The following is a 12,050-nucleotide window of genomic DNA, read 5'->3' as shown; positions in this document are numbered from 1 at the left end:
AAAAATTCTTTAAAATGGTCATATCCATTAACATGCTAAAATATTTCAGAGAGTTGTTATGTGTGTATATTGGCTGAGTAATATTATGAGGTTTTGGTGCTGTTTTTAGTGGTACAAAACTCTTTTCTTTGTCCCAAGACTTTTTTTGTATGGTGACATTTGATCTCAGCTTCAAGCGTGGCTCCTCCAACTAGAATTTAGATCCCAAACTATCAATGTGAAAAAGCTTGTGGTCAAGTCTCTTGCAGGATTTGTCAGAAACTCTTGATTTTGTTCATTCATTTGCTAGTACAAATATAAGAATACTATCTGTTGTAGTAAAGTGCTTTGTGTAGAGTATGTACCTGATATAGTGATGAGTACATTGAGCCCCTCCAGTACGTCCATCTGTTGGAAGCGTCTTCGGCTGATGAGAGAGTAAACTTTGCCCTGACCACTGCGGTCCAGCAGCCACAGGCCATTCTCTGTGCCCACCAACAGATTCACACCTAAACACACACACACACACAACAGTCATAGTGAGGAAAGACAGATCTGCCTCAATTATACCAATTAAAACAGCATTTTCACTGCATGCAATACCTGCTTTAAACAAGACAAAAAATACACACTGATAATGGCAAGTTTATCATGCAATAAATGGGTGAGATTACAAGTTGTTCAGTTAGAGTCATTAACACAGGAAGCCTGTCATTTCATGTACTGATGTGACTGATATCTTTACTGAGATGGGAGTGTCTACAGTGTGTATCTGGATGTAGGTCATGTGTGCATCAGCAAACTCACTGAAATAAATCTAACATATATATGAGATACAATTACAATCATTCTGAGCAGTCAATAACTGGACTCTCCCAACTGATTTAAATCAGGCCAAAAGTTTTCATTCCATAATAAAATAGTAACAAAATTCAACGAAGGTCAAAATATATAATGAAAAGATGTGTGAAAAAATCATCCGTAATCAGGACGGGACCATTTTTCTCAGAGGACTGCTGATTTTGATGAAAAACAGTAGGTATTTTGCTCCATATTATTATACAAACAATTAACAAAGTAGATTTCATTTCAGCTTTATAATTTCAATAATATAACAGTGAAGTGAACATAAAATGAAGTGTGCATTACAGTGATTTTCACAGTTTGATAGTGAAGTTAAGTATTCCTTATTGAGCAGATGTCATGGCAGGTGACACCATCCCGGTTCTGTCTTTTGCTTTGTTTTAGAGTTTCAAAACATTTCATATGACATTCATTCATTATATTCTTTTGCATTTGATTTAAGCAGGAACAGGCAAATGTATTTCTGAAGTGTGATGTGTGTATATGAAGATGTCTCACCCCACAGGCTAGCGCAGAGGATCTCAGCATTGAACTTCTTTTTATATTTGCGGATCTCTGGGGCGTCGCTCTGAGGTCGAATGTTGGTGGGGTTGACGTTCACCACGGAGCCCTTCCTGTGGGGCTGTCTAACACACGGCTCACACCTGCCATTCACTGACAGAGGGATGCATGTGTTTTATACACTGACATTTTACTCACTGTTTACTGACATTTATACAGGTCAGTGGGCATCAGACTCACATTGGTCGTATCCCTGCGGACTCTGAGGTGGAGATATCTGCAGTAAACGGGGGTCAATAAAAGGTGAGAATGAGGAAGAGGAAGAGGACGTGCTTTTTCCTGGCTGGTTATTGAATACTTTCTGTTAATACAGAATAACACAAGCACAAACATCAGGGGGAGAATGACAATGCAAGTATGATCAAGCAGACCACCAAATCATTGTTCTTTCCATTAAAAAGCGCTGACCACATGGAAACATAATTCTATAATATTTTAACATCTATGTAAAAAAAAGGGGGAAAAAACACACACAAAAAATATATCTTTGAAACTATTAGGCTAAGTTAGGGGTGGGTGATATACTGGTAGTCTTAAAATACATTTAGTCTTAAAGTGACAGCAACCTAATATACCTGGTGCTGTCTGTGTTTTTAATATTAATCAAACAACAAAAGATAAAGAGAAACTGCTCCTGACTGAATCACTTTTGTAACATTAATAAGAATACGTTTATATTTAATTTACACAGTGAAGACTATGCAGTGTTTTTTGTACATTTACAGTAAGTGGTTTATACAATTTATTTAGCCTAGCATTTCTTATTTAGGGCTTGAATTTTTTTGTTCTATTGTAGTTTGTTGTCCTTGTAATTAGTTTCTTTGTTCTTATTTTATCACTGAGTGTTTACTTGTCTTCAGTGAGCTTTTTGTTTTTATATACTTATTTAGGCAGGTATTATTATATTTTTTTTGTGATATTGAAATTGGTGACGAGAATTATGAAATTTAAATGGTATAAAAAAAAAAATTAAAGCAAAAATAACAATATTGTGATATATATTTTTATCGTAAAAAAATAAAATGGCTCGTATAATGCTATAAGTTTCATGACCAGGCAATTGAACCTTGTGTGAAAACACCCTAAAGCTTGGGCAGAGGCTGAACGTTATTAAAGCTCTATCTGCTTACCTCTGGAACATGAGTATTGTGTGTGTCCAATGATCAGAGTATTAGGCACACATTAAAAAGAACCAATCTATCAAAACCCAAGCTCTCAAATGATGTTATCAGTGGACTGAACAAAGCCAGAAGACGTCTAGATGAAGACCTACATCAAAGCTCTGTGTGGTGTGTTGGTGGCAGGTGAGCTCATGTGTGGGGCTCTTGTGCAGGAGGTCCGGCAGATGGTAGCTGTCGCTGGATTGGGATCCGGAAGGCCTCTGATGGACGTAATGTGTTGGCTTTGCTGCACTCTGCTGGAGAAACATGAATATCTTTTTTAGGACAGAAAATCCCACTTTGAAAAAAGCTGACAGTATCTCTGAAAAACTGATGGATTGAATGATTACAATAAATACAATAAATCTCCACTGGTGAAAATGAGCTGCAGTATCACAATAAAACCAAAGGCAGATGAACACAGGATATATTTTTTCAATATATACTGATATGTTTGTCAGCTGTTTCAGCCTGTTCCCTAAAACAACAGACTGAAGGTGACTTTACCTGCTGCGGTTTCACATTGAGATGAGGCTGAAGAATGATGTCATTAAGCTGCCCTCTGGATAACAAGGGCCTTCCATTGCTCAACGGAGACCTAGACAAATGACAGTCAGAACGATTTTAAGGATGCCAAAGAAAACATTTGATCCTTTGACCATGAACAAGGTAGCAAAGACAAACACTACAGACAACAGGGTTTCAAATGATCAGGGTTCAAGCACTTTAAGGCCTTCAAGCCACTGCGTAAAAAGGTATTATGTTTTATTTAGCAAGCATGTAATCACTTAGATCATAGATGGGAAAGACAATTTATAGCCAATACAGGCAGTTTACTAAGGAAATACATGGTTTTTAATCCTTTTTTCAAATTCATAACAGTTAAAGTGGCACCTATGGCCCGATGTACATAAAAGTTTCCATGCTTCTTTAGAATCATGCGCAATCTATGCAAATCAGGCAGGAAGAGGGCCATTTTCAGCCATTTCATGGGATTTGCCATTGAAATATAGCAGTTTTACACCTTTTTAACAGTTATAGCCCCACCTATGGGCCGATCTCCATAAAAGTCTGCATGCTTCTTTAGAATCATGTGCCACATGTGCTCACCTAATGATGTAAAATTCTGGTTTTTAGTTTAGGAATGATAGGCTTTTGGGTAGACTTGGCCATGCCTTTTTTCTAAAGGACCCTGCTATAGCTATGCAAAGGCCAAAGTTTAACATATTTTTGATAATTATTGACCGTCCTAGAGAGTCCTCGAAAATTGTGCCGCAGTGGTTTTATCAAGGTTGAGACAAAAACCTAGGACTAGTTCGCGAAAGTTGATACTTGAAATAATCTCCAATATTTAACGAACGATTCGATTGTTAGCGGCGGTCCTAGAGGCAAAGTTGCTCAGAATGAGTGGTTCTACCATGCGGTATGAATGTTGTGGGTGTGTGCGAAAAATCGCCTGTTATATAATCCAGTCAAAACAGCCAAGTCAAAAACGCGAGTACATTGGTTTGTATACCCCAAACAACCTCCATTTTGCTTTTTTTGCTGTTTGACTTGCAATAGCAGACAATATGAAACAAGTACGCTACGATACCCTCACTCCCTGATAAGGAAGAATTGTTAATAAAATCAGCCAAATGTTTATCTGTTTCTGTGTGGGTTAATAGCACGGAGTACAAAAAACATCAAGTTCAGTTCCACCCATAGGGTACAACGGGGCTAAAGGCACACCTTAAGAAAAAATGTGCTTTTCACTACTCCCATAGTGTATGAGCAAAGCTGCAATGTCTTTGCCAGGCTGTTCGAGAACTAGACGTTTTCCATACAGAAAACAACCAGCACAAGCTAATGTGGTTTGACGTTGATAGGGCATCGGCAGAACAGCAGAAATGTGACTGCCACAGGCACTTCTGCATTGCGAGGAATTCACTGTCTTGATTCAGTGACATGCGGAGCCTAGCATGTTCACAATCTTTGACACAGGGACCTATCCATCCGGCACCAACCATATGTCTCCTTTCACATTCATTTAAATCATATCAGGATTATTTTGGTATGGAGTTTAAATCACTGTTGAAAGGAATAGGTCACCCTTAAACGATTCTTTCGTCATTTACTTCAAAACTGTCTGACTAGAGCCCTGCACGGGCCTCAAATCTAGGCCCGAGCCCGGCCCTGGCCCTAGACGCTCAGGCCCTAGCCCGACCCGTGTCCGACAGCTCATCAGAATTATCAGCCCGAGTCCGACCCCGTTTTTTTTTTTTTTTTTTTTTTTTTTTACAGCGGCAGACTGCCATTAAAATATGTCCGTTTTGTTAGTTATGTTTCTTTTCTTTTCATTTCTTTATTAAGTTAATTTAGACAAATGTTTGGAGCATAAAAATAAAAATAAAAATGACGACCAAGCAAGCCGAGCCAACAGCGAGTAAAACATGTTTGATCAATTTAGCCTCTCAAATCAACGCTAATACTTTACTTAGCTACAGTAAAATCCATAGATATAAAACACTTCAAGCATATCACACAGACAGTTAGTTTAATGTTTATTTATTAAACCACAGTGAGTAAATTGTTTTGAAATACTGAGGCAGGCGCAGGCTGCTCGCAACAGCGCTCGCAAACGAAATGAGCAATAGTCAATCTAAACAAATTAAATTAAATAAATCAAAAACAAACTTGCAGGTTATCTTAGCCTACCTCAAAAATGCACCACAGAACATGGCCATTCTTTTTTCCAGTAGTTTCCAACATTTAAACGAAAATAAAGTCCAATCAAACGAAAAGTTAGAACAGTCTCTTACAGAGCATCGTGGAGAAAAAGAATAGCATCCACAATGGAAGATTTTAACCCAGTCCTCTCTTCTATCACTCGCGATTTTTCTCTTAATATTCTCCATTATTTGCACGAGGTGAATCGTTGGTTCCGCTGACGGGAAACCTTCTGTGTGTGTGCGTGCGTGCGTGCGACTGTCATGTCAATCATATGTCAGTGTAATTATAAGATTATGAAAGTTATGAGGTTATTAAATGTCTTTCTATGTTTGTTTTTCTATCGTCGACGTCAACTTCTCATATATTTTTTAATTAATGTCTAAAAATATAAAAAGAAGGATAACCCAAAAAAGGCCCGAGGCCCGGCCCGCATGTGAACTATGACGTGAAAATTGGCCCGAAGCCCGGCCCTAGGGGCTTAAAAAAGTCGGGGCCCGTCGGGCTCGGGCTGAAATGCAGGGCTTTATGTCTGACTTTCTTTCTTCTGTGAGCACAAAAGAAGATATTTTGAAGAAACCCAGCAACATTGGAGCCCACTGACTTCCTTTGTATGGACAAAAACAGATGTTCTTGCATGTTCCACGGAAGTAAGAATAAGTCATACAGGTTTGGAATGACATGATGACAAAATTGTAATTTTAGGGACTTTAAAGGGATAGTTCCCTCAAAATTGAAAATTCTATCATCATTTACTCATCCTCATGTTGTTACAAATCTGTATCAGATTCTTTCTTCTGCTGAACACAAAAGAAGACATTTTGAAGAATGTAGGTAACCAGACAGTTGACGGTAGCCATTGACTTCCATACTAGTATTTTTTCCTACTATGGAAGTCAATGGCTACCGTCAACTGTCTGGTTACAAACATACAGATTTTTTGGGTGAACTATCACTTTAAGGCATTGCCATGGCTGATAAACTTAGCATGACATTAACAAGAGTATGATTATATGAAGTATAACCACAAAATCACGTAAGCCACTTCATGAAATTCTCATAATCTTTGACCATGTGTGTTTTGTTTTTAAATTGGTCAACTTTCAGAGGAGGGCAAACAGTCAAGGTGAGATTACCTAGTCTTCTCATCATCTTCATCACTGGAGGAAGAATATTCCGCAAGCTTCATTAATGGGCTGAAGTGAGACTTCATTCCCAAACCCTTAAAGACGAAAACAGTTTGATATTAAAAGCCAACAATCTTAAGGCCTGTTCACACCAAGGACGATCACTATAATGATATACAGTGAGGAAAATAAGTATTTGAACACCCTGCTATTTTGCAAGTTCTCCCACTTGGAAATCATGGAGGGGTCTGAAATTGTCATCGTAGGTGCATGTCCACTGTGAGAGACATAATCTAAAAAAAAAAATCCAGAAATCACAATATATGATTTTTTAACTATTTATTTGTATGATACAGCTGCAAATAAGTATTTGAAAAGCTGTCTATCAGCTAGAATTCTGACCCTCAAAGACCTGTTAGTCTGCCTTTAAAATGTCCACCTCCACTCCATTTATTATCCTAAATTAGATGCACCTGTTTGAGGTCGTTAGCTGCATAAAGACACCTGTCCACCCCATACAATCAGTAAGAATCCAACTACTAACATGGCCAAGACCAAAGAGCTGTCCAAAGACACTAGAGACAAAATTGTACACCTCCACAAGGCTGGAAAGGGCTACGGGGAAATTGCCAAGCAGCTTGGTGAAAAAAGGTCCACTGTTGGAGCAATCATTAGAAAATGGAAGAAGCTAAACATGACTGTCAATCTCCCTCGGACTGGGGCTCCATGCAAGATCTCACCTCGTGGGGTCTCAATGATCCTAAGAAAGGTGAGAAATCAGCCCAGAACTACACGGGAGGAGCTGGTCAATGACCTGAAAAGAGCTGGGACCACCGTTTCCAAGGTTACTGTTGGTAATACACTAAGACGTCATGGTTTGAAATCATGCATGGCACGGAAGGTTCCCCTGCTTAAACCAGCACATGTCAAGGCCCGTCTTAAGTTTGCCAATGACCATTTGGATGATCCAGAGGAGTCATGGGAGAAAGTCATGTGGTCAGATGAGACCAAAATAGAACTTTTTGGTCATAATTCCACTAAACGTGTTTGGAGGAAGAAGAATGATGAGTACCATCCCAAGAACACCATCCCTACTGTGAAGCATGGGGGTGGTAGCATCATACTTTGGGGGTGTTTTTCTGCACATGGGACAGGGCGACTGCACTGTATTAAGGAGAGGATGACCGGGGCCATGTATTGCGAGATTTTGGGGAACAACCTCCTTCCCTCAGTTAGAGCATTGAAGATGGGTCGAAGCTGGGTCTTCCAACATGACAATGACCCGAAGCACACAGCCAGGATAACCAAGGAGTGGCTCTGTAAGAAGCATATCAAGGTTCTGGCGTGGCCTAGCCAGTCTCCAGACCTAAACCCAATAGAGAATCTTTGGAGGGAGCTCAAACTCTGTGTTTCTCAGCGACAGTCCAGAAACCTGACTGATCTAGAGAAGATCTGTGTGGAGGAGTGGGCCAAAATCCCTCCTGCAGTGTGTGCAAACCTGGTGAAAAACTACAGGAAACGTTTGACCTCTGTAATTGCAAACAAAGGCTACTGTACCAAATATTAACCCCCTGGGGTCGGCTATCGCGCCGGCTCGTTTTTTTCCGTATGAGTGCAAAAAAAAAAAAAAAAAAAAATATTAATTTTTATCTTATATGCTTGTGTTATACATCAATCGATCCTGTTTAGTGTGTATTTTTTTTGTGTATGCTCATAATAAAAACAAAGTGTTGTGCTTTTCGCCAAATAAAGAAAAATAAACATGATGCGAGTTCTGCCTACTCTCCGTCAGTGAAGTCAATTCTGAAACGCGTCCGAAAATGAACTGTAACTCAGCGAATACTCAGTCAAACAGGCATACAGACACACAGGCATGAAGCTTGAATTCTCTTCTTTTAAATGAAGTAATTTTTATAAAAAACAAATATTCACAGTTTATATAATATGTATGTAAAGAGAGAGATGTCAGTCGTTCTCATCTCAGCTAATTAAGTTTTAATGTGACTCCGCCTACGGAGACCGCGCTATTCAAACGCAAATGTGAGGCGATCCATACAAACCTGTGAAACGCCCACATCCGCTGGATAAGGCCGGTGAAACACTGGATGCGTGGCGTAAGCGTCTCAGCTGCGTGGCGTGTCCGTTTTTATTTCGGCTCCCATGTTAACAGTTTAGAGTTTGTACACTGCCTGTGTGAGACGCGCGTCTCAGGCGCGGCACGAGCCACGTGGAAAACGCGTGCATTCTAGAAATAGAACCGATGCCTATTTATCACGCAACACGCAAGCGTCTTGGAAGCGTTTCCATGCAAAATTGAATAGGAAAATCTGTTTATTTGTCATTTTGACACGAATACATATTAATAAATGTCCTTTTGATGTTTAAAAGTGTCTAGGTTTTGACATAAATGCAAATATAAATGTAATTTACAAAATATGATTGATTTTCAAATACTGCTGTATTGAATGAACACCTTTTAGCAAACTCTATTGCTATACTGAGATGAGGAATATATACTGTATGTGTTTTGTCAAAAATAAAGTCATCAACTAACTAATGAATGCTTTACTTTGAAATACGTATGATAAAATGTATACTTTAGTTTTGAAAGACGTTGACTAGTTTTGAAAAGATTATAAAGTATGTATGTGCATGCATATATATATATGTGTGTGTATATATGAAGAGTTCAGATGCAAAAGCCTCTAAATGCCATCTGAAATTTTCTTCTAGAATGATCATTTTTATGAAGCTTGTATATTTAAGTTAGCTATAGGTGACACACCTGAATGAATGGCTCATTAAGTATGCAGGGACATTGTCTCACCAGGTGTGAACTACTAAATATGCATGATGCTGTTGGAGCGTTTACGCCCCATCCGCATATTGGCTTTCCAAACTAAAAGTGTTTCACAAAACTAAAATCAATGTATCGTTTTATGTGAATGATTAGGCAGGATGATTTTCACATCATTTTGAAGAAAAAACTCATGACATCCATTAGTCAAAAGTCTTATTGCCACATATTTAGTATGTGTTTTGTGGCCTTATTTCAGAAACTTTAATTTTTAATTTTTTTCGATAACCTTGCATAAACATTATTCTTTCAAAAATGAAAACATGTACATACATGTGGCTCACATATTATGGAAGTCCTGTTTGTGCTATATAGAGTGAATTTACACCTTTGCCATTAATATGTTTATAAGCAACTGAAAAAAGCACAAATGTCAGGGCATGTCAGAACATCTCAAGGACCCCAAAAACACCCCAGACTCCAGAGGGTTAACATTGATTTTCTCAGGTGTTCAAATACTTATTTGCAGCTGTATCATACAAATAAATAGTTAAAAAATCATACATTGTGATTTCTGGATTTTTTTTTTTAGATTACGTCTCTCACAGTGGACATGCACCTACGATGACAATTTCAGACCCCTCCATGATTTCTAAGTGGGAGAACTTGCAAAATAGCAGGGTGTTCAAATACTTATTTTCCTCACTGTAGTTCTACAAATTGTTCAAAATTTAAAAGAATAGCAGAGTCCACACCACAACCATAATGATAACAGCACAGAGGAACAATATTGTTGGAATCACTTTTAGAAAAAAAAAAATTCCAGCAGAAGAATGATAAAAACATTGACAGCCAATATGAATCCATCATGCTTTAAAGAGCTCAAGTATGTTGTAGCGGCAGGCGACAAAATTGCAGTGCGAGCTTAGTTATCGTTATAGTTATCGATCTTGGTGTGAACGGGCCATTACTGATACTTATTTTAATATTCTATATTTGGTTGGGGAAATAAAGAGTCTCTGCATAAAAAGCAGAGGTGAAATCAGCTGCATAAAGTGCTTAAGTGCTGCAACATTATCGAATATGAAATCCAGATTCACACCTGGTTTGGTGGTGATGTTCCTGGACTTTGAGAGCTTCTGTTTTGATGAGCTGGACTGTCCAGCATACAGTAACCTGCAAGAACGAGAATGTCTACATGACAGTGTACAAAGACATATGCTTGAATTGACCTTATTCTGTTCTGATACAGGTTTCAGTAAGTAACAGATAGAGAAAGACACACCTGACTGTGAACTGCTTGTTGAGCTGTTAGAGAAGGACATCTTAACACTGTTGTCCAGAGAAGTCTGACGATCTCCACTGATAGAAAGACAAGAAACAAAAACAGCCACAGTTTCTAGTCTGAGGATAATGAGGGGCTTCAGAGGACTATATTTGAGCCTAATTAATGTGGATTTGAAAATGTGTCCTGCAAGGATTTCAAACAACTTACCTGGATCCATATCTATGATGGCTTGTGACATCTTTGAATTTTGACGTTGTTCTTTCTGGAATCTTAAGACAATATTTGCAAAAAATAAACAGATAGCTTCATTTTTTGTCATTGACATTTTAGCCATTTTTTTCAGTGACTAAAGTTAATTATTTAGTATTCTTCATGCAATGCCTTTGACCTACACAATGCTATTTCTATGCTATTTTCACTTTTTTGTGCTAACCACATGTCTGCTCTGAATGGATGTCACATTAAAGGAAGGAAGGAAGGCACCTCCCTTTGGAAGAGGAAGCCGTTTTGACCACAATTTTAGCAGTTGCCACCTACAGCAGTTGCACTAAGCTGACACAGCAAAACTTCAGTGTAATAAATTTGAATGAATACTACAATGAGAAGTATAGTAGGATATAGGTTTAGGTTTCAATTTTGGCTGTGGAGAAATATCTGAGGCAACCAATGCTGACAACTGAAACGCTGTCTCAAGGACAAACCTTTGGCGGCTGATCATCAGGCATGAAAAAGACATCATCTTGTGTTGGCGAGAGAGGAGCGGTGACATCAGACATTGAGCTGCTGTGATGAATCTCTCGACTGGAGCACACGTTCATGTTCTGAAATCAACACAGATTATAGAGTCTTTTACTCCTTTAACTGAGTCTTTTACTCCTTAACCTTTTTACTACATACTTTTTCAGTATGCAATGCTGGATTCTACATCCGTGTCATCACACTGTACAATGATTTATTTATACACAATTATTTATTTTGTTCATACATGTTTTGTATGTATGTATGTGCAAATCATGTTCGATACTACAACTTGAAAAAAAATAAAGAAAAAAAGAATAAACTTTAATATCTAATATCGTATATTTTTTATCATTCTATTTTCTCCCTGATGTCCACCTATAATGTTAGTCAAGGCTTTTTCACTAAAAACAGAACAACTAAAACAACAGTTATTCCTGATCCATTTTCACCCTCTCTCAGACCCAGCAGTTCTACTGTTATATTTTGCTTCTGTGACTTTAACACTGTGTTCTAACCAGAGATGATACAATAAAGTGACGAGCGATGAAAGGTATCTGTCTAAAGCATGCCATCTGTGGAAATATTAAGAAGTCATGAAAATACAAGGTAGAGAAAACCCTTTGCCATGGACAGACAACTTGTCGCTGGAATCTGGACTTGACATAGACTTCTATATATAAACAGTCTCCAATAGGGGATGACCGTAGAACGACTTGATGTCATTAATGAACAAACAAACCTGAACCTCGAGCAGAGACTCGAACGCGTGTTGCCTTGTGCACAGCTATGGCATATGACACAGCTCTGCTCACAAGGGTATTGCT

General features: G+C 38.4%; 1 protein-coding gene across 4 annotated transcripts in view; it reads right to left on the bottom strand.

Annotated features, from left to right (window-relative positions):
• LOC311095262 (traf2 and NCK-interacting protein kinase) overlaps positions 1-12,050 on the bottom strand; it is an 80,484-nt gene that overhangs the window by 26,441 nt on the left and 41,993 nt on the right. Inside the window, exons 17-26 of one of the 4 annotated variants that reach the window (XM_084133720.1) lie at positions 11,187-11,306; positions 10,693-10,754; positions 10,483-10,559; positions 10,300-10,373; positions 6,410-6,495; positions 3,072-3,162; positions 2,678-2,821; positions 1,585-1,621; positions 1,342-1,497; positions 345-488 (exon numbers count right to left, since the gene is read on the bottom strand). In XM_084133720.1, the coding sequence (XP_083989846.1) occupies positions 345-488; positions 1,342-1,497; positions 1,585-1,621; positions 2,678-2,821; positions 3,072-3,162; positions 6,410-6,495; positions 10,300-10,373; positions 10,483-10,559; positions 10,693-10,754; positions 11,187-11,306 (991 nt within the window). Of the gene's footprint in view, positions 1-344; positions 489-1,341; positions 1,498-1,584; positions 1,706-2,677; positions 2,822-3,071; positions 3,163-6,409; positions 6,496-10,299; positions 10,374-10,482; positions 10,560-10,692; positions 10,755-11,186; positions 11,307-12,050 lie in introns of all 4 variants that reach the window. The other 3 variants (XM_084133721.1, XM_084133718.1, XM_084133719.1) reach the window with 3 other exon arrangements.

Source organism: Abramis brama (genome assembly GCF_963993115.1).
Source record: "Abramis brama genome assembly, chromosome: 13".
Taxonomy (NCBI): Eukaryota; Metazoa; Chordata; class Actinopteri; order Cypriniformes; family Leuciscidae; genus Abramis; species Abramis brama.
The sequence above is the reverse complement of the archived record's forward strand: the minus strand, read 5'-3'. Positions and strand labels throughout refer to the sequence as shown.